Consider the following 24,019-nt stretch of genomic DNA (forward strand, 5'->3'; position numbering starts at 1 on the left):
TTGCAGCAAGTGTTGTGAATACATATATTTTATATTTTTATTATTTTAATAGGGTGCCGCGTCAGAACATTTTCTAATTTTGCAGAACATTCTACATGTCTCTCTACAGACCTTAAAAAAACATTGAAATTCAGAGTCATGGCAGAAACATATTACACTTGTCCCGCGCGCTCTGGTCTTGTGGCGCGCAGTTTATGATCCCCGTGGACGGTAATCAGCTACAGACTGCTGCGAGGTTTACCACAGACAGGCGTTGGGGAAATGACCTGCGTAGCGAGTTCCATATGCGCCAAACAATGCTCCGTGTGGTTCTGTTTTTAATTGTGGGGAACAGCAGTGGCATCTGCAGTTTGGAAACCAAACACCATTTCCTGGAATGAAAGGGACAAAAAAGTTGCAAAATGATTTTTAAAAAAGAAAAAAAGTGGAGAGGGGGCTGAGGGGATGTTACTACACGCGCTCAGGTTTTGTCATTGGTCCGAAAAAAACGAAGAGGGAGAAAAACTGTTTATCCAGGGCCATAACGTAATTAGCGGAAGTCTGTGAGTCAGGGGGCGCTGAGTCAGGCAGGTACGGCGAATCCGTATAAATAGAAGAGAGACCAAGCACAGTGAAGTAGGGATCGGAGAAACTTGTCCACAGGACAACCCACTGCTCGACGCCTGCCAGAAGCGACGCCAAGCATGCAGAGCCTACCGTGCCTGCTGCTGCTGCTCTGCGCAGCCGGCTCCCGCGCCTTCCCCGCAGCGTCAGACTCGGGGTCCGAAGAGAGCGATGTTCAGCGTGCTGAGGTGAGCGCTTTATACCTTTCAGGTGCTTTCAGGGGTGCGGAATAGGCTCCTTTACTCCCTCTCCCCGTTCAGGTACTGAAACGCATATTTGGCGTGTAGTGGCTCCCTCCTACAGCTAGGCCCTGGTGCTACTTCACCCGCTGCACCACAAATGGCTGCACCTCTGCCGAGGCCCCCCTGCAAGCATTGATGAAGCGAGGATGCTATCTATGGCCCTTAATGCAAGTTAGGAAAGTGAACCACATGTTTTTATTACGGTGGGGAAATACAAGCAGGATTGAGTTGCACATGGCCCCTTAGGCTCTTGGGTCCCGGCGCTACTCCACCTTCCGCACTGTTGATAGCTACCCGCCTGAGGTCTAGCAGTAACACCACGAATCAGATATCTTATGAACCCTCACCACATTTGATAGGAGAGAGGGTCGCCTTCATTTGGCTTTCTTTATTCATGTAATTCTGAACTCTTCCTTTAGAAATGTTTGGATAGCATTTCTGGGAGGTTACTAATAAAATATGTATATATCTAAGGCATGTAAAGCCTGAAAAGAGATTACTTTCAAGAAACTTAAATTGGTTCCATTTCTATTTAGTGCACAATAACTGCATGTTTAAGTTATTGAATTATATTGGCCTACAGAGAAAAGCCCAATCTATTCTCAATGGTGATTGTTTTGGTTATTTATACTTAAACGCACATCATTAATATTTTATTATACAGTGTGCCAATAATTAGAGGTTAGTATACATAATGCAGGATACTGTAAACATTTTGACTCTAGTCCAACAAAGCTCGGGGAGGTCCATAGGAAACAGCCTAACGTCACTTTAATGCCCGCCCTGGGCAGGCATTAAATAATGGCGCTAGAATGGCGCAGTGAAATCTTTTAAATTTTATAGTGGCGCGAGGGTTTATAAAGTGGTGCAATGCTGGCATTGCGCCACTTTGTACATATGGCACTGGATGAGGACCTGTTTAGCGCCAGCGTAGAGTAAAAAAAAATGACACTACGGCGGCACTAAGGAGGGCAAGGGGCTTGTAAATATGCCCCTCATTTTCTGCAGGTGTCTGCGGCGAGTGTTGACTCACTGAGCCCTGTGACCACATTGTAATGTATGGGATAAAGGACCCCTTTCCATACATTCTAAGAATATTGCATGTCACTCAGCAGTTCTGTGACTATATAGAGGAACAATGTGGACAGCCGAGCTCCTTTTTAAGCGATGGAAATCTGTGGAGCCTGCAATATTTTTTTTAAGTACACCAAAGCGTATTTTACCCTTTAAATATGTGGTCACATCACTACATTCCACAAATCCCTTAAATTCTTGGTGACCTGCTTTTTCATATGAAAGAAATACTATGCTTACATACATGAAGAATAAAAGTAAAATCTGTAGGGTGAAATTAAATACACCAAAAAGCAGTTACTAATTTGTTGCAAAAAGCTATTACACTCAGTTTACTGAAAGTCCAATTTAAAAAGTATGTTGTAACCCAGAACATGTTAAAACGTGCTGCAGTGTGTAAAAATAACACGTTGACATACATATCTACTTTATGCTGATCACTGTTCGTTTTACAAGAAAATATATAAGAAGGGGACAACAGTTGTTCCTTAAACTGCAGCTGTAGTTATGCCCTGGGACTTGCTAGCAGAAAGCATCATGACATCACAGCTCGAATTTAATAGGTTATTACAATTGAGCAGCTATGTAATTTCATTATTACAGATGAATATAAACATGACAACTCAACTGTCAAAAAATACATGTTCCAATGTATTATCTCTTGGTTTTAATTGTTGGGTCAGTACATCCTTTAGATAAAAATTCCCCTGAGGCCAGTAGCATTTTCCCAGTGCAAGACTCAATAGCACCCCCAACCAAACACACATGGCATTTTGTCCCTCACCATCTAACAAAAGGCCATTTGAAGTCAAAGAGTACAGAGTGATTTGCGGATTGTCAGTGTGATCTTCTTTTAGAATACTGGGAGCATTTTCTTTTTACAGACGGGCAGTAAGATCTCAAAACACTGTAATGAGGTCTGTATCAAAAATATTTTCATAGGTATTGCAAGCTAACAGGAATTCAAACTGTATAGTGATATTGTGAAAAACTACACAATCTTGCACTTAGCTTTGTGTCTTCATTGTTTTCCACAGGTTTGAGATGTAGCCTATTCTTTTGGCAGAACAGCGGTAGCGGCTTTTGCCAGGAAGGGGTAGGGGGCAAGAGGCAGTGTGACGAGCAGGGGGTGGGGGCAACCAATAATAAATAAAATAAATCTTACCTCCCGCCTCGGTGTTCTGCCGCTCTCGTTGTCTCAATTCTTCTTGTCTTCTTCCTCCCCTTCTCACCCAGTCCCAATGCTTCTCTCATGCTGCTACCAGCATGAGAGGAGCACTGGGAATGGCCTGAGTGGGCAGAAATGCCGCTCAGGGAGGGAGTGGGAGCCTGCGCTTGCTCTCCATCCGGCTGTGTAACACAGCTGGGTCGAAAGTTCTAAGTGCGCATGTCAGTTTGTCCAGCCTCAGAAGGCCGGCCAAACTGACATGCGCACTTAGAAGTGCACATACCACTCCTTATCCCAAGTGACGTGGGGGTGGCTGGCCCCGCCCTCATGGAGCAGAAAAATAAAGTGATAACAAAATACTTTTTTTCTCACTTTATTTTTTTGCTTTCAGCAGCGGGGTGACTCTCCTCTGCCATAGCAGAGGGACTGCCCCTGCACATCAGACTGTGATAGTCTGTGTTATTTTACAATAAGAACACAATATCATGTGAGGGGCTCTTAGTCACACTGTTTCTTACTCTTCTAGGCATACCTGAAAAGATTCTACGATCTGGACACAGAGAAGAAAAAATTTGCTAGGAAGAATGGCAGTCCTTTCTCAGAAAAACTCAGAGAAATGCAGACATTCTTTGGCCTGGAAGTGACTGGAAGGCTGGACTCTGAGACCCTGGAAGTGATGGAGAAGCCCAGGTGTGGGGTGCCCGACGTTGCACGCTACAGTATCACCCCAGGCCGTCCTGTTTGGAAAAATAAAGACATAACTTACAGGTACAGTTGCAAAAAAAAGTGATCACAAACGTAGGACCTATGGTACGTATTCCACAGCAGAGGCAGTGCTAATAATTTCCCCGTTTTTCTTTCCAAGGATCCTAAACTACACTCCGGACCTGGCGCAGGCTGATGTGGATGCAGCCATCCAGCGAGCTCTCAATGTCTGGGCTGATGTGACCCCACTGACATTCACCAGGCTGTACGAGGGCACCGCCGATATCCAGATCTCCTTTGCAGCAGGAGGTAGGTTAAACAGTTGTGAGTTCAAAAAAGTCGAATTCACTGACATTTGAAAGTTGCCAGGGAAAACAACTGCTATTCCTGTGTTGCTCGTGGCACCTCTGGACTCAGCCCTGGCTCACTCTTGATACATCTGGTGTGAGGGGTCATGAGTGCAGTAGAGGGAACAGAAGGTAGTTAGTGCTTTTAGAGTCATGATTACTTTCTGGTAAATCCACTTCCTTTAGACCTTTAACAACAGATTGGAGACCAGTGAGTTGTGGAAGGTAGAAAAAAAGGGCAACCTTCGGATGCCATTAGAGGTTAAATAGTGTGTGATATTCCTTCTGTTACAAGAATACATCAACAATTTAGAGAGTGACCCCTTTTACAAAGGCAGAGGGGATGGGACTCAGCCAAACCAATACAAAAGTTTTTCCCCTTGACTTGTTGTTAAAATGCAATCTTTCACTATGTGGATGCTTAATTATCAGTCTAAGAACGACAAATATAACTGCAATATCAAAAGTAACCAATCATGCTTTAACCATAATATTTAGAATCGCATAAATATTTAATAAAATACATATAAAATGCTGTTGCCATTTGTTCATATAATTTATCATCCATTGGACTAGATAGATCATCCCAAAGTTACAAAAATAACATGAAAAACAACTATATTCAATCAAAGTACTAAAAACGGTGATTGTGTTACACATTAACATAGCAAAAGATTACATTTTAACAAGAAGTCCAGGGGAAAAAGGTTATGTTGGTATTACTTCAGATACCCCAGGCATTTTGGTGAATCAGTATCCATGGTATTAATGTGGTCTTTAAAGTAAACAATACTGTAACATATAAGTTGCTTATTCTTTGTTCATGCTCTAAGAAAATGACAGCTGTAATCCCCATTGACAGCGGTCGCCACACAAAAAGGCTTCTGGTAAACCCCCAACCCAAGGATTAATGCTACTTTCTAGACACATGTTGCTCAGACTCTCTCATTATCTCCTAGTCAAGAACTTGTTCACAGGGTTAAGGTTACGGGCTGGGTTGGGCTTAACATGCAAGGCTGTACTCACAACTCATATTTAATATTCTCAGGGGTCAAAAATGAAGCAGAGGTGTCTCATTTGAAAATATCTGAAAATATGAGCCATTTGAAAGACCACAAGTTGTTGTAATTTTCCCGCAGAAAATAAAATAATGCATTGTTAACCATTTATTCATAATATTGACGCACATTTACAGAGTAAGAACAGGGAGGCCCCCCTTCCATTTAAATGGGATATGAGTGAGGAATGTTTTCATAGGGAAATATATTTTCCTTATGTAGAAAAATAACAGTTAAATGAGTGAATCACCATTTGCCTTGTATTTCTACAAGCAGAATGTTCCACTTGTTGGAAATCCTGCATGCGTGCATTCAATGCATGTGAGGACTCGTAGAAATCTACTATTGTCTTTTTCCAGCAGTCCTTCTGAGATTCTTCTAGTCTCAGGACAGATCAGAGTAAATTTGTGACTTCCCACAAGCCTTTTGAGAATCTGGCGCACAGTAGCATTATTTGTGTGACATGGTACTCAAGAACAAATATGGACCTAATGTTTATTGAATGCAGAGCATGGCTGGAATAAGGCCATTCAGATATGTTTTGTAATAAAAAACTTCTTTTGTACTTCTGCAAATGTTCAGCACGTGACATTAAAACCATTTAAAATTCTTTAGATCATGGCGACAATTCACCCTTTGATGGTCCCGATGGACTGTTGGCTCACGCCTTTGAACCAGGCAAAGGGATTGGTGGAGATGCGCACTTCGATGAAGATGAAAGATGGACAAAGGGATCAGAAAGTAGGTACAACCAAAGCATGGTCTTCACTGCCGAATTTTCTCTGATAGACTATTTTTAATGCCTATCTCTAAAAAAGATGACTTGCAGTACTTGAATGATCAATTAGGAAATGTCTAATTAATTGTATTCCATATAGCTCTGATGTTTGTAATACTGCAATAGGAAGCATTATCACATTTTAAATTCAAATAATTTGGCTCAATAATACTCATCATTCGAAACAATTGTACAGATAAAATACATTCAGACCTTTATTACATCAGAAGATAAATTTTATATTAATATATAGTACAGCCTAAATAATTTGAGAAATCACTACTACCCGCCTTGCAGTGTCCACACCAATGCTATCTTGCAGAAAAAATACCCAGATCTTTTTTTACACATTGCACTGTACATATTTAATTCTCTGTATTCAGGGTCTGATTAATCAAATTGTTTATAACATTTACAAATGCAATCCTTAGTTAGAAGTATTAAAGACAATTTGCATAAAACCATACTTACAGATCTTCTCAGAATAATTTTATATTTACTAGTCTTGTTGAGCGAGTTTAGAGGCATCCTTAGAGCCGTCACAACCTACTCAAGATTCTACCTCTTCAGATCAAAGACTCCTAGCCACACTGAGGAAAGGTGCTGAATACCATATTGCACTTATTGGACACACACACACACACACACAAAAAAACAGTGCATTTCCCATGTTAATTCCCATAGGATCTGTCAACATATCTACAGCCCGAACCACTGGACGGAATTACACCAAATTTGGCGGAAAGCTAGCTACTGGTACGCAGATTGTGCTTTTTGATATTTGGTGTAAATTCATTCAGTAGTTTAGGAGATATTTAAGGGCAAATACATTTGTATATCTCTGTCTGTGAATATTTAGCGAAATTGGTGAATTTTCGCAAATACACGTGCGTAAAAAAGTGTTGCAATTGGATGGGCGTAACCAGACGAGAAAGTTGCGACCATCATTTTATTTTACGGGACACGGTCCCTGGGGTTGAAAATTCGAATTGAAGTGGCAAAAGGGGTCAGGGTGAAGGTATCCTGACCCCAGGGGTGTGATATAGGTGTGTTTTAGGGGCAAATTTTAGGTTTAGTATAATTTTGCATCACATCACACTATATTTGTGAAAAATCACAAATTTTCATGAATTTCTGTGAATTATTCCCAAATTATTTGCAATTATAGAAAAATGTAAACGAAAAGCCACAGATTCATTCATACACTAATTAATTCACTCATGCATGCACTCAGAGGCTCAGGCGCCACTCACACACCTGCTCAGACATTCATGTACCTACTCAGACCCACTCATAGACTCACACACCCACTTTGAGACCCACTCAGACACTCACGCACCCACGCACACATCCACTGACAGAGGCAGGCCCTGTGGCCAACCTCTGCTGTGCACAGCCAAAGGCCATGCGTGGCACGGCGCTGGGTGGTTATAAAGGCTTGGTTGCAAGGCCTGGCTGCAAGGCCAATGCCTTGCAACCAAACCCCACTGCGAACGGCAGGGGTTGGAATAACGTATAGTAAATAAAATTACTTTATGTAAAAAAAAAAAACAACTCACTGAAAAAAAGAAAGGTTGGAGGGATGTTATAGCTAGGTTCTGAATTTACTCATATAAAACCATAGAAATTCAACAGTTATAGTTAGAGTTCTTTTAAGTGACTATAACTCCCGTGCTGACTCACGCCTTTGCCATGCAGAGCTAATTACTCCACATATTATGTTATTGATGAGATCTTGTATGGCATCTTTGATTTCACTGCAACGTTTGCAATAACATTATTGATGAGAAAGCTGTGCATGGCAAAGGCGCGAGTTATAGTTACCTTAGGGCGCTAGTTATAGACTCTAGAACTCTAACTAGAACTCCTGAATTTCTATGGTTTTGTACGAGTAAATTTAGAACCTAACTATAACATCTCTTTGACCTTTGTTTTTTTGAGTATATATATGTGTATATATATATATATATATATATATATATATATATATATATATATATATATATATATATATATATATATATAAATATAAATGTATATATATATATATATATATACATATATATGCACATGTGTATATATATATATATGTATATTTATATGTGCACATTTAAATATATATCTATATCCATCTATATATATAATAAAATGTATTTATCACTCAGTTATGAAGTTCATATACATTATTTGCTTGTTTTTTATGGGCAGGATTGGAGTTGAGCATGGGTTTATAGTCAAGTCAGGAGATCATCTGCATTAATTCTTAGAAATAAAAGAGTTCACTATCTAGATAATTCTGAGAACCTTATACAGTGTGGCACAATCAACATAACATAAAATGATGGTACTTAGTGATGTGGTTTGTATATCTCACCTGGTAACTTCGAGAATGAAATTCCAAGACATGTTTCTCCATCACCTGACGTGTGTCTTACTTTCCTAGGATATAACCTGTTTCTCGTGGCTGCTCATGAGTTTGGTCACTCTCTTGGTCTCTCTCATTCCAATGACCCTGGAGCATTGATGTACCCAACCTACTCCAGCACCGACCCTGATGAGTTCAGGCTTCCCCAGGATGATATTAATGGAATCCAGTCCCTTTATGGTGAGTGGCTTCTTTACTTTTAAGACTCAAACATCTCCTTCACAAGTTCCCTCTTCAATATTAAGTCTGTTGAATGGCAATGTGCTCTTACATAAGGTATGTTCAATGTTTTTACTTCATGCACTTTTGATGCATACATGTTTCATATTTACTATAAATTACATTTCCATTTAGGGCTGTTTGACAGAAAATCGAGGACAGAAATATTGTGATAGAAAATATTGTGGAAATAAGTACACACAAGTATAGATTCACTCTTCTTAGCTCCACATCCATATTTCTCAAATATATATTGTCAAGGTTCACATATGTGATGTTAAATGGAGTAAGCCTGTTCTTACCTATGTGTGCATTGTTTTGCTCTCTATATTAAGTCACTAATACTTTTGTATCACTTTAATTTGTGATATTTTGGTAGGTTACCCTCTAGGGTTGTTATCATTGCCAATGAATGTTGGTTTGTGCATATTTATAAATATGTTGTGATGATTAGGTATTGAACATAATCACTCATAGATAGCTGTTAAAGAGTTCATTAAACAGAAGGCTATCTTCATACATGCTCTGCTGATGTGGCTCACAGAGTTCATTAGAACAAACTGGCTACATTAATGTTCATTGATAAGCTGTTTTGGAGGTAGTTATAACTAGCAGTGGCTTAGTTCACACAAGTTTTCATTATTCCCTGTTTCTCCTAAGTCTGTTTATAAAACTGTTGCCCATTCCAGTGTCCACAGAGAGCGAAAACAAATTTCTGAAGTCACATTAGACCCTGTCCAGTGCTTGCAAATAGCATTGCACATTCTGTGTTACTGTAGTAGCTTAGTGATCTAATACCACTAAAAATATCTTCTTGGGCAAAGTTTGTATGGCCTGAAATTCAAGGACATATTTTCCATAGAACTGAATTTCAGGATACCAGTTTTTAGGTAAGTGGGGGCAAATCATGGGACAACACGAAATAGTGAACATCACCATGGTGGATCTGAAATACATATTTGCAATTATATTCTCCATTTCGTATGTCCAGCCTTTCTGTCATGATACCCACAGAGCATTGATGACGATTTGGCAAGGTTTCAATAGTAATATAAAAAAACAATCCATTAAACATGTTGGTCAGTAAATTGTTGCATCACTAGTTCCTGATATTTAGATGCATGGCCTTCCCTATACAATACACTAATAACTGAACTTGTTGACAATTCCTTCTAACCAAATGATTTCAGATGATCCTCCTGCTGTACATAGGATTATGATATCCACAACTGGGGAACAGATAATGACAATGATAGCTGAAATCCACCCACAACATAGTATGTCAATCAAAACAATTGTATTTTAAGTCAGCTTGAATCAAGTGCATTTTTCAGGAAGATGCACATATGCTACCTAGGCTTGCAAATAATGTTATATATTTGCATAACAAAAAAGTTCTAATTGATTATGGTGGTGGGAGTCTATATGCCTCCTTTTCTACTTAAATGTGTTTCCAGAGCCAAACTCAAGTAACAAATCAGTAGCTCTGGTTAGAAAGACAAACAAACATTGATGTTGTTACAGCGCAATAAAATGTATTAAACAAATAAGTACTTTTAGACGCCTGCCAAAACCATTTGAAAATATACCATTTAAAAAGTACAGTACAACTCGTAGTTCACACATGTTTGTCTTACTGTTTCAGGAGAATCAGAAGATCCAGTTCAGCCAACAGGTCCCACTACACCATCAATCTGTGATACAAAGGTTATCTTTGATGCAGTTGCTACACTGCGTGGAGAAATGCTGTTCTTCAAAGAAAGGTATGTCATACTTCATGGTAAGACACCACAGTTAGCAACAGTTGTTCTATTTAGGGATGGGTGGAACTCGCAGAGTTTCACTCTACGAAATTCTGTGGAGTTACTTGAAATCTCTGTGAGATTCCACGCAGTTCTGTGAACAGGCAGAAATCGTCTTTTGTTGATTTTCAGCGCTGGGAGCTCGCTCCGCACTGAAAAATCAGAACAAATGACACCTCATGGCACACTAGAGGGCGCTGCTGCTCGAGTTGATTTTGTTGCAACTTGAGTAAATTTTCTACTGGAGCAGTAGCTTTCTCACTGCAAATGGTTGCAACCGCCTGTGACCGTTTGTGGTGAGAAAATCTTGCCAAGTGCCCTCCTAGCACCCAATATTCGTGCTTGGGGATGCCAGTTCTTGCTTGCCAACTAACCTTTGGAAAGCTGTATGTGAGAAAAAACTCTGCTACGCAGTGGTTGGCTGCATTTTGCCAGAACTCTGCATTACGCTTAAGGCCAGAATTCTGCCTATTCTGCTGATGGAGCGGAATGTATCCTCCACTCCAAGGTCTAATAATACCTGTGGTCTACCAATGAATGTCTAGATTTCTTACATCCAACCATGACATTCTTTTTAAATTAGGTTCTTCTGGCGCCGTCACGCACAATACCCAGAGGCTGAACTTCATTTTATCAAATCTTTTTGGCCATCTCTGCCTTCTGATATTGAAGCTGCCTATGAAAACCCTGAACGGGATGAAGTTCTCATTTTTAAAGGTATGGTCACATATTTTCTCATAGTTTTCGAGCTTCTGACGTTAATCAGCTTTAGTAAAAGATGGAATGATGATTATATGCCACTATATGGAGGTTGTTAATATCGACCTACAAAATTATTGCATTCACTAGCTTGCTTACCACCACATTGTCAAGGTAAGTATAATAATGCTATTGGTAACTTCACATCTTCTTACCTATACATCTTGCAACGCAGTATTTAGGTCAATATAGTGGATGCAATATTTTTGTCATGCTGTATAACACTTGCAATATAGTGGAGGTGTACCGTGGTAACATTTATTGGGATTACATTATTGAGATTATATTCTTGGGAACTTCATGTGCTCATATTCTGCAAATATGCTTCACATTTCTTTAATGTGATTGATATAATACATTTGTCAAGTCAACTATATAATATATAATAATATTGCAATGGTTATCTGTATTGTCCCTTCTTCTTCCTTACAGGATCCAAGTTCTGGGCACTTAATGGCTATGATGTTGTGCAGGGCTATCCCAAAAATATCCATTCGCTGGGATTCCCAAAAACTGTAAAGAAAATTGATGCTGCAGTTCATAATGAGGAAACTGGGAAAACATTCTTCTTTGTAGGAAACAAGTACTGGAGGTATGAACCTATAGCATTGTGTTTATATACCTATGGGGCAAACATATTTGTCTTGCATCTCAGGGAAATATGTGAGTCTGTCCATTGCTCAAAGTAAGTAGACAGATTTTTGATGTTTTGCCGAACACATTTGATCTAATACTAGATACGTATAGCGTGAAAGGGGTGGTAATAAAAGGTAATAATAGGTGAAATGATGTCCAAAGTTGGCGTAGTATGAGACAATGGACAGACTCTGGTAAGCACTACAATAACATATGTACAAAACTGGGAATTTTGAAAAATAGTGCATTTTTATAGCACAGACCAAATCTGAATTGACTCTCAGACCTGACTCACACACATCTCCATACAAATTATAAATATATCCTTATACAATTATTCCTCTGTTTTGAGTGGATTTCCTACTTTTATGAGAGTAGGCAATTGCTTGGAGCGCTCATGTAAATGTCCAAAAAATATGGCTTTTAATGAGTTCTATTACAGCATCACCCTTACTCTTGCGAATTGTCCACCATGTGCACATTGCTCATTAGTTAGTATTGTTCATGTGTGCATGCAATTTTTCTCTACAGGAAAAATATATTTCCAAGTGTCAAGTTCCTTTCTTCTATACTCCATTAAATATAGGGGTAAGGTTCCCCTTAATTTTACATTCCCAAATAGAAGTTTACCATATGCTACAGAGGGCGGGCATCATTAAGATAATATTGAGGTGTATTTTACCACATTTAGGGCCCCATTATGAGTCTGGCAGATGGAAAACTATGTCTGCCAAACTCCCGAAAGGGTGGCCGCCGCCTACGCGGTGACCTCCTCACCGGAGCTATTATGGGTTTCCTGCTAGGTCGGTGGGCGGAAGCCTAAGGTTCCACCCAGTGGCCTAGCAGGACACAGGCTACAACATTGTCTCTGGATCGTAATCGAGCCGGTGGCAATGTTGTAGCCTGCCGGGTGCACCAACACCCTTACAGTGTTTGCTGTCTGAACAGCACACAGCGAACATTGCAATGGTGCTGGCCGGGGGGGCCCTGCACTGCCCATGCTAAGTGCATGGCCCCCCCCGGGCCCCCAGCACTCGTTCTCCACCAGCCTTTTCATGGCCGTGCTACCGCCATGAAACCCCTGGCGGAGAAGAGGGTCATTATCCTCAGGGCAGTGCTGCCCTTGCAGATTAGGATAGCCACCACCCTCCAGACCCCCGGGATCCGAGATCCTGGTGGAGCTGATGGTTCCCTGGTGGCCCGACCGCCAGAGTTGTTATGTGGCGGTTGGACTGCCGCATTAGAGGTGGTCCAGACTGCCGCTGCGAAAGTGGTGGTCCATAGAACTTAATGTTCTGTAAAGTACAAACTGAGTATTGCATCAAAGATTTAGGTTTTAGGGAGTTTACTATTTGTAAAAATGGTTCTATATCAATGTATTGATTTTGTTTTGTAAAATCAGATGTTCCAACTTCTTTTTTCAGTTATGATGAAAGGACCCGGGCCATGGACGAAGGTTTCCCGAAAGAGACAGTGAATGACTTTCCAGGAATTGGCCAGAAGGTCCACGCTGTAGTTCAGTCAAATGGTAAGTGCTCATTGCCTATGTGACTTCCCCTAAAATATCTTCTGATGTAAATTTATCATGTACAGACAGAAATCGTTCATGCTACAATATGAAATTGTGTTATATGGCTTTTCTGGCTCCAGGAAAATATGAAATGTTATGAGATCATGTATTGCAAAACTGAAATTACACCAATCCGTATGGTACAACAGAAAAATTAGGATTGGCAAAACCACTAGCATCTAAGCTGTGACCAACTTTTACACCGCCTAAAGAATTAATCACTCTTTAATTTGAGGAAAGCTAACAAAATTGGCGGTTCCTTATCCAGACTAGGTGCAACAATTAGTTTTTTTATATAGTACTTAAAAATGAAAGAAATCACATAAGGTTCTGGAAAAGTAGCAAACATATCCATGTATTCATTCTTATCATCAAGTCAAAGTTACCCTTACACTGGGTGTTTCTTCTGTAGTTAATGCACTGTCAGCTTTTGGATACCTGCAAAGGTTTGCCCTTTTGTGTATGAACCCAAGCTGAACTAAACTAAACTCAGGAAAACTAAACTAAAGTAAACTAATGAACTTAATGCATCCATTATATACAAGAATACAAGATATAGAGAGATTGCCTTATGCTCAATAATATATTCAATTCTCTCATGTAATGTATTTTTTAATTTTCAATGCAGGATTCCTCTACTTCTTCAGTGGAAAGTACCAGCTTGAATTCAGCATGAAGTCGAAAAGAGTGATGCGGGTCATGAGGAACAACAGCTGGTTGGGATGTAAAGAAGCATAAAGCTGTGAAATGAAACATCACAACAAATAGCTATGGCCACTATTCAAACACATGCTCTTTCACATTTATGCACTTACACACACACCATGCACACATGCATGAACACATGTGCGCCCACATGCACACATAAACACACACAAACAACTATGTGAAAACATGCCCAGGGCTAGTTTACATTTTTTAAATTATTGTTTTAAAAGTTCTCTTTTTAAAAAAATGAACTGTGAAACATATCCAATGACTGTTAAAAAACTTCACATGAAAATTTGAATGTCCAAAGTAAAATACTGCCACCTATACTCAATCCAAAGGAACTCCTTTCAATCACCATCCATTAACATGAAGTATTGACTTCTTGAAGGCTGCTGACTGTATATATGTATAGCCATTCAGTTTAAGTTTGTGCCACTCCATCTACACCATTTATGTTCTAAAGCAGTTTTATTGTAAAATGTGTATATGCTCTAAGTTATTATGTATTAAAGTATTTATATTTTAACACACAACTTTGTCTCACTTGCAATTAGTAATTTCTATGCAATACATATGTAGACAAGACCAGAATATACCAATTCAGGAAATGCTAATGTGACAAATAAGTTGAGGTGATCTCCAGCTCTTTAATTTTTTATCTTGATCAGTCCTCTGCTAACTTTCAGCATTCAGCTTTTATGTGAGCATTTTGTTTATGCGTGTACGTACATGTGGAATTAAAAAGCACCAACACAAGCACAAGATGGTGGAGTCATAGAAGGGGAGAGGTATACCTTAAACTCAGTGGTATGGCAAGGTGACTGGGTAGCAAGGTAGTGGATTGGACTTGCGCTGTCATTGCCACTGTACCACAGGAATAAAACCGCACATCAACAATAGGCCCAAATATGCCCAAACTGTCAGTTGTTGCTTGTTTCCCATTCAGAAGGGACTTATGTGGCAGTTTGGGCTGTGCAGTTCCTTTTGTATCAGAGCCAAACCTAATTTTCTTGTCTGGAATGACACAGTGGGAACAAATAATGAATTGGAATGCTGCCCAGAGTTATCAGTGGCTGAGATTAAGTAAGTAGTCAACCCATTCCTTTATCCTCTGCAGAAGAAGCAAATCTAATCAATTAAGGTACTTTTGACTGAAAAACTGACTGGACCAAGCTATTAGTCCTCTCTGTGCTTAAGAAGGCCACAGTCATTTAGCCCCACTTGATGTATTTGACAAATAAAGGGTATATGTCATCACTGGATAGTTTCTCTTTCAGGAGAAAGGCCTGAGCCTCAATTAAAATATTCATAGTTTCCCAAGGTTATTGTAGAATATTTTTGTCCAAATTCCATAGGATAATTAAATGGCAGTGAGTTGTAGAGTAGGAAAGTTCCCTTCTTCTATACTACATTAAACATAGGGGTTACCCTTAATTTTTCATTCCTAAATTGGTCGTCTTTGAATAATAATTGGATCAGCACATGAGTCACCCCCTGCATCCTTTCAATGACTTGATGTAATATATACCATGAAAGTCGTTTCACCTATGGTCCAAAGTTGGTTGCATGGTGTAGTCCTTCAAGACATTAAAATGTTCTGTCTCTTCATGGGGCAATGTTTCCAGTCATAGAAGGGGACACCCACTTAACAACGAGAAGGGTCAAAATGCACACCCCTATAATGCCTATTACATAAATCGAGTTCCTGGCAATTGAAAATGACTTATGGGCAGTACAAACAAAGACCATCCTAAAAATTATTGGGATCGTAATTGTCAAGAACTAGTCATTGACCTGGAGTACTTGGGCTTGAGAGTGATCAATGGCAGAACTCAGGAAGATAAGCCACCCAGGTATACTTACTATGGCGCAAACACAAGATCAATAATAGACTTTTCAATTCTCTAATTACCACTTCTAAAGCATGTGAAGAAATATACAGTTATATATACTACTTGCGGCAATCACTCATACGAGCACCTAGATTAAATTTATAGCCTCGCAGACATGTGGCTGCGCCACCCGAAGTCGGCCTTTTACATGCAACCAATCTGAAGCAGTTGAGATGGACACACCACTCATTACTGAGATTGGCTCACAAAACGAAAGAAATATTGGAGGCCAGCCATGCTTTCAACTGTACCAACAAGGCAGCCTGGATATCCTTCTCAACAAGTTTGTGATGCACTTCTTCCCTGTTGGAATGTGTATTATTGGTAAGGGAAGGTAAGTACCTACACTTAGCAATAGGCCACTAACCCCCACTAGGTTTAGTTAGGTCTCAATGAATTAACCCCAGCTCAACCATCATAGCTTGGCAACGAGCGACAAGGCTTAACTTAGGAGATAAAGTGTAAAGCATTCAAGTATCACAAAACAGTAATTAAATAAAACACAGAAAACTGTTTAAAACTCCAAAACCAATTTATAACAATAGGGAATATTTTTAGCTTTAAAATGACACCACATCGAATAAAATCAGATAAGGGGAACCCGAGATATGAACATTAAAGAATTAGTGTTTTTTAGCACTTAGAAACAAATAGCACTAATCTGGTCCTCTGGTCGCATCACAACTGGGGCAAAGTCAAAGTTTAAGGCCGACTGCGATGGAGCCCTGCTTGGCTACATGCAGGAGGGAGGCCTCAGTCAAAAGTTTACCTTTGGACTTGTTGTTTTCTTGAAGGTTTTCTTCAGTGTGACGAAGTCGCCAATCCGATCCGACCTCTCCGGAGCCCTTCCACAGCCAAAAGGGTTAGGGGTGACATGGGCAAAAAGGAGGCCTAACACATAGGTGTCGAGCACTGAAAAAAAGAGCTAGGAAGAGCAGTTAGGCACGCAAGCAAACCTTCAGCCTCAATTCATACACGCGAAAAAAATAAAAGCTCTGAGGAAACAATATAAGAAACAACTTTGGGAAGATCAAAAAACAAAATACAGTGACCTCTGGCTAAAGCTACTCTTTGATGCTAAAGAAACAAATCCCAGAGCATTTTGGGAAACTGTAAATGGCATCAACAAAGATGTAATAACAATAAACAGCTCAAGTATATCAGAGGAAGCCTGGGTTACCCATCTGACTAAAACATTCACTAACAGTTTACAGATAGATAACTGCAAGCATGATCGAAGGAGCGCTGCTTGAGATGTCAAAACCAAAGACATCACCACTACTCACAAACTGATCATACCCACCCACCACAGTCCCATTGAGAGCCTGTCTGTGCTGGTAATCAAACCCTACACACCTGCGGTGGTGGTAAGTGTTTAAGGGTGGCCAAAGGGACGGAGCGCAAGGGCCAAATGGCGTTCTGCAGGTCATTTACAAATTTGACCCAGAATACATGTTTCTCACCTATCAGCACTATATAATGAGGTGGCACTAAAAGGTACAATCACTAGTAGATGGAGAGGATCAATAATAAACCCGATCTCATGGGGGGGGGGGGGAGATTGATTAAACCCTGCCAACTACAGACTAACAGCACTCATTGATGCAGAGGCGAAACACTACGCCTCACTAATCATGGACGAACTGGTAGAATGGTTAAGCACCAAAGATTTGGGGCCAGATGTATCAACAGATTTTGCACTCGCAAACAGCGAAATCGGCCGTTTGCGAGTGCAAAATCGAGGTCTGCAATGCATCAAATGCATTCGCAGACCAAGAACCGAAAATCGCAAAAATTTTGATTTTCTGTGTTGCGACCTGGATTTTGCGAATCGCAATTTACGATTCGCAAAATCTAGGTCGCAAAGCAATTCTGCAAAAAATTGCGATTTTTCGCAGAATGGTATTTTGCACTTGCAAAATACCATGACCTGCAACCAGGTGGTAACCTGGTGCAAAATTTAAAAATGCAGTACAACTGCATTTTTAAATTAGATATGTAAAGCACACATGTCCTTTTGGCATGTGTGTACTTTACAGGTGCAAAAATAAAAAAATGGGGTGCAGGAGAGGGGGCCTTAGGCCCCCAGCACCCTGGCCCTTTGCTTTTCCCAAATTGCGATTTCTGTTTCAGAAATCGCAATTTGCGAAATGCAAAAAATTCTCAGCTATGGGCCAACAGGCCCATAGCTGCGAATGGGGTCAGTATCGCAATTTGCGATTCGGTAATTGCATTTGCGGTTTTTAAGAAATCACAATTACCGAATCGCAAATGTGATACATGGCCCTTTGCGAGTCGGTAATTGCGATTTCTTAAAAATCGCAATTACCGAATCGCAGTGGGCCAGATTCATACATCTGGCCCCTAATCCCTGCAGTCCAGACTGGGTTTCAGATAGGTTTTGGTACCACCACAAACATCCTAGCATTAACAACAATAGCCAACAAGTGCATGCGATTAAAGAACAATTTACATTTATGTGTGGCCTTCGACCGAGTGGATCGTGAGCTACTGTGGCAAAAATTAAGATTGTGGGGCTTCCAACCAGAATACTATGTGCTAAAGAGCAGCTAGATTCACACACCTGGAGCCAAGTAAAACTGGCTGATGGCACCAAATTATTATTGAGGAAAATTCCAATGGTATTTGACCTAAAACAAGGGTGCGTTTTATTATTGAAGGATTGTTTATGTACAGGAAGGAACGCATTCCTGCACATAAACAATCATTCATTGTATTTTTGCTGTTTCCATGTGTGCTGCAGCAAAAACGAGGTTAAACATAAGTATTTATCCTCATTGCACCATGCTAACGCCACCCCCAGAGTGGAGTTAGTTTTTGGCGCTACCACAGATTTACGAATTCCTGTAAATCTGGGGCAGCATCAAAAGCAATGAGAGTTGTACTGGAACACCCACAGCAACACCCATTGCACACCTCTCTGCCTCATAAAACTGTGTTGGAGGGAACCATATTTCCAAAGCGGCGTTAAGCCACAAAAAGTAGCTTAGCACCACCTTGTAAATATGGCACAGAGCACAGCACCACAGGAGCGTCACAAAAAGTGACACTCCAGTGGTGGTAGGGGCATATAAATATGCCCTTCTGTGTGACAAAAATTGATTATTTGGGAGCCAATGCAAACTATTATCAATTTAGTAAAAATATTAGGAATTCTCCTGGATAACACAAAGTAGCAAGGAAAGTATGAGAGCTTTTAATGCCCATGTTGGATGCCAGGAAACACAATTATAAACACCAGGCCTGTTCATAATTTATGGTTGACTGGACATTAGACAGACATTTCTTTGGACACAATATACTTAGCCCTGCATGCTCTGGTTTACCCATCTCCCACTAAACAGGGAATATATTTTTGCATACCTTCTACACAGGGCATCTCAAGGGTTCCCACCCACTCCGCTGTACCTAAATATGTTTCACCCTAAGTAGATTCTCATAATACATTATCTCCCCGAAGGTCTTCTCATTAAAAAATCAATTCATTGTCATTATCAATGAATCCCCCCTTTAATGACCAATAATTGGATGAACGCTCTATACTGCATTTTTCCACATCACCAGTATTTCCAGTCTCTCGTAAATCGGTCTGTTGTTGGGTTTCTGTATTTGACAACATAGACCAATGATCAGTGAGTGCCTTAGCTTCCATCTCAGTATTACTAAAGTATGTCCAATCAGTCTTGATTATTTTAAGTCTAGATGGTTCTTGCAGAAAGACTTGAGTTCCCAGTCCCTGCAGCAGTGATGTCATTTTACGTATCTTCACTCTTTGTTTCATGGCGGACTTACAAAAATCTGAGCGTACATAAACTGCCATTTTACAAACGTGGGGTAGGATGATGGGCTTCCAGGTTTGGAACACTTTTGCCATGAGTGCTTTGAACTTGAGAGTCAAGATCCCAGGGCCATATTTACGGTGAAGTCACGCAGTGCAGCACAGTCAGCAAGTCACCTTTAGAGCAATATGGCACATTTCTGTCCTTTCACGTGCACTGGTGCACAATAAGCTGTCTAGTGCAAATGCAATCACCCTTGCACCAAGGTGCAGGGGTGACTGCGTTGCATAGAGGATTTTTTTCTGCACAAAAACAATCCCAAGAGGCTTTTTCCTCTTTCTATGTGTGCTGCAGAAAGATGTGGTATCGAGGAGAAATAAAGATATTTCTCTTCATTATGCCTCACCTGGGGAGGCATATCTTTTTGGCTCATTACCAGGTTTAGCTGCCCTTGTAAATCTGGAAATGCGTCAAAATCCATGGAGTTTGCGTGGAAACACCCATGCATCATCCATGGAAATGCCTCTCTGGTGCACTGTAATTCAACACAGTGACTTGAGCTACTTTGCATTATTTAAGATTTATGAAGCCACACAGGGCTACTCCAGATGGCTTTGCATGGTTTCATAGCTCACATGTTTTTATTTGCATCGCTCCTGCATCCCGTTGCATGGTGCAAGAACAATGCAATGGGGCTCATGAAGGTGGCAAGGGAAGTTGACGAAAATAATGAATGTGATTCCTACAGACCTATCTGCCTGATAAATACAGATGGAAAAGTATGTTCCCAGGTATTGTGTTTCAGACTTGCAAAAGCTATTGAATGTTTTGTTTAATATGTATAGCATAGTTTTATCCCTGGCCGAGAAAGACTTCTTATGTTTATCATACCATAGCTATGTTTGGCACAGCTAATCGAAATGTTTCACCAGCCGATATGATATTGCTGGATGCAGACAAGGTGTTTGACTGCACCTCATGGCAACTTTTGTGGGCAGTTATGCAACAAGTGAGTATTAGAAAGGTTTACCTGCAACACATTCAAACACTATATAAAGAATATAGTGCAAGGATTGTAATCATGGGGAAGATGTCAACACGTTTCCCAGTTACCTGAGGGACTTATTAACGGATCATCATCTCTCCTATACTGTGTGCTCTTAATCTGCTCCCATATCTTAGCTCACTGATGAATAAAATGCATATAGAATCTGTCATGATTAAACCAACAGTCCTTAACCCCTTTGTTGCATCAGACTGCCAGGAGCCATCTGATGACACAGTGGGTGTGTGCGTCGAATGGCTCCCAGGCCTTCTTGGCACCCACCCAGCGCTTCCCCATGGGCTGCCCTTTTGCAGCAGAACCAGGGACCAGGGATGACAGCAGAAGTTCTTCCGCTGCCACCCCCCATCCCACTTGGCTATCTGATGACATCAGCAAACACATCATCAAGAACCGCTGGGACCGCGCTGGAAGCCCTTGCATCCAACAGAGAGAGGAAAAAGGTAAGTCTTTTCCGCCGGGGAGGGTTAGGGCCAGCCAGAGAGACATCAGGGGAAGGAAAAGGTTTTCCTTTCCCTTGATGTGTCTTTCGTGTGCATTCCGCCTACACAATCGTGCATGGGGCCGCAATCATGCAGCAGGATTGCCCACTGGACACCATGGATTTCTTCTTTGGCCAGATTGTTGTTGTGGGGTGTGGCCCCTTCCGCAAGTGTCACTCCCCTTTGGGGAGCAAGTCTTTTGGCCAATTCCGCCCCCTTGGGGGCTGATGTGTGTTTTTTAGGCCCATCTACCCCCAAGGGCAGAAACCACTAAACACCAGGGATTGTATAATATTATGTATTTTGGCATTCTTAGGGAGCAGCTCTGTGGGCAAGGGTTACTCCCCTTTAGGGGGTAATTATTTTGGCCGCCCATTGCCCCTTGGGGGCAGATCAGCATATTTTTTGGCCCATCTGACCTAATGGGAGCAGAAGGCCACTGGACACCAGGGATCTTATTTGCATATTGGGGAGTGATCCCTTTGGCAATGGTCACTACCTTTATTGGGGGCATTTATTTTGGTCATTTCTGCCCCTTGGGGCCAGATTGGCCATATTTTTAGGCCCATCTTCACCTACGGGTGGTACAAAACTACTAGGCATCAGGGAAAGTTTCTGTGTGTGTGTGAACTGGAGTTCAGCTGAAGGTCTACATGTACTGGTATTTGGTTGGCTGTGTGTGTATTGGCATTTGCCTGGCGGTGTATGTGGACTGGCATCTAGCCATCTGAATGGTCATAGTGTTTTATCATTGTTGGAAAGTGGGTTATTGGTAAGGGAAGGTAAGTACCTACACTTAGTAATAGGCCACTAAACCCCACTTCGGTCCAGTTAGGTCTCAATAAATTAAACCCAGCTCAAACCTTGGTTGCTTGGTAGCTTGGCACCAAGCGACAAGGCTTAACTTAGGAGGCAAGCGTGTAAAGCATTTAAAGCTCACAAAACAGTAAATAAGTAAAACACAATAAAAATCCAACTATTTATAAAAATAGAGCATATTCTATTCTTTAAAATGACACTAAAACAACAAAAATCCAAGGTAGGGAACCAGAGATATGAATTTTTAAAGATTAAAAGTAATTCTAGCACTTAGAAGCAAATAGCGCTCAAAGGGTATTAAAAAGGTCACACTGGACTGGGACAAAGTCCAGAGTTTAGGCCACCAACTATGTAACACTGTTGCACTTACTTTCAGATGTATTTCTTGATACAGGAAAGTGGTCCACAGCACCAGCCAAGGGTTCAGAGGCTCTGGTTTGCCGCTTGGGGGTCTGGGACTACAACTCCCACAATGCACTTCTTCAACTTATGCAGCTGTTTACAACAGCTGCCCCAAATATCTCTAAACTTCTGGATCTTCTTCCAGATGTCCTTTTTGGGTCCTTGAAGTGTTCACACCTTAATCCAAGGTTCCAGAAGCTCTGCGTTGGTCCTTGGGAGTAGGGACTACAATTCCCAGAATGCACCTGGTCACAATCCTCAAATAGCCACTGGACGTTGGTCATCTGGGATCTTCTTGCAGGACTTGATGCAGTGGACTCTGGGCAGCTCGTTTGTACCTGTAGCTTACAGTGAGTCCACTCCTGGAGAAGCAGAAGCAAGGCAAAGTCCTTTTCTTGTTGAAGCCCAAAGTGTGGAGCTGAGTGCAGTGTCCAGGTGCAGGCCAGGGATCCAGTATGGCAGTCCTTCCTCTCCATTATCGTCTTCCTGCAGGGATCTGAGGTGTGGGTGCAGCTCTGCCAAAATTATCCTTGCTCGTGGGGTGAAAAGCAAGGGGGGATGGGGCAACTGTCCAATCACAGGCACGCCACTTCCCCCTTGAATGACCGCTTCCTGGGAAGTGTGGCAAAAATCAATTCCAGGGAGCTATATTCTTAAAAATCCAATATGGCTGAAACTAATTTTTAGAGGTTAGATCTGGCTGAGCTCAACCACTGGTGTGGCTAAAAATCCTAAACACACCCCTCTCCTGCCCCCTCCTAGTCTAATCAAGAGGGCACCTAATTGTATGGGGTTGCGAAAATATGGGAGGTCCTGAGCTGCTCTAAATGTCCGTCCCTGCCTTTGAAGACTAGTCATTTCTTTTCAATGTGCCTCCCAGCTTGGAATTCAACTCAGAAAAAAAACCTGCTCTGCAGTAATCAGGCATCGAAGCTCAACCCTAACATGCTAGGTGCCTTCGGTGGGACTCCAATGATTAAGCATGCCACCAAGTAGGTTGATGAGCGAGGGGTCTTTTTAACCAAATCTAATGCTATTTTGTTTACATTTTGAGTGTTTGGGACATTAATAAAGCAAAGGACTTGGTAGCGTGCTCGCTTCTTGTCTAGGGAAAATCTACAAACTTTAGATATATTTGAAAAATAGACACCCAGGGGAGTACAGGATGGTGTGCCTCTTGTGGATCTGAACAAGTTTTCATACCCAAAATGCCCAGCAAACCTCAAAATGTGACTAAAATCAAACATTTTCCTTTAAGTTCTTTGCCATATTCTTCCACAAACAAAAATAAATCACATATTTCTTACCACCCAACATTCTCCTTGGTCTCCTGATGAAAATTATACCTGACTTGAGAGAGTCAGCCTAAAAATGTATAAAACAATCTGCCCTTTTGGACTCGCTTTAGTTCCCCCTCAAACTCTACACATTCATTGCCTTTACCTGTAGCAGGCACTTGCCCCA

The 24,019-nt window shown here is 41.0% G+C and overlaps 1 protein-coding gene across 1 annotated transcript; it reads left to right on the forward strand.

Annotated features, from left to right (window-relative positions):
• Nucleotides 1-590: 590 nt before the first annotated feature.
• On the forward strand, nt 591-14,630 carry LOC138248632 (matrix metalloproteinase-18-like). The gene is made up of 10 exons (XM_069202364.1): nt 591-791; nt 3,614-3,855; nt 3,953-4,101; nt 5,813-5,938; nt 8,419-8,580; nt 10,265-10,382; nt 11,005-11,138; nt 11,613-11,772; nt 13,241-13,344; nt 14,015-14,630. Exons 1-10 carry the CDS (start codon nt 684-686, stop codon nt 14,122-14,124), a joined length of 1,413 nt encoding a protein of 470 aa, XP_069058465.1. The 5' UTR covers nt 591-683; the 3' UTR covers nt 14,125-14,630.
• The last annotated feature ends 9,389 nt before the right edge of the window (nt 14,631-24,019 follow it).

The sequence above is a fragment of the Pleurodeles waltl genome, chromosome 8 (assembly GCF_031143425.1).
Source record: "Pleurodeles waltl isolate 20211129_DDA chromosome 8, aPleWal1.hap1.20221129, whole genome shotgun sequence".
NCBI lineage: Eukaryota > Metazoa > Chordata > Amphibia > Caudata > Salamandridae > Pleurodeles > Pleurodeles waltl.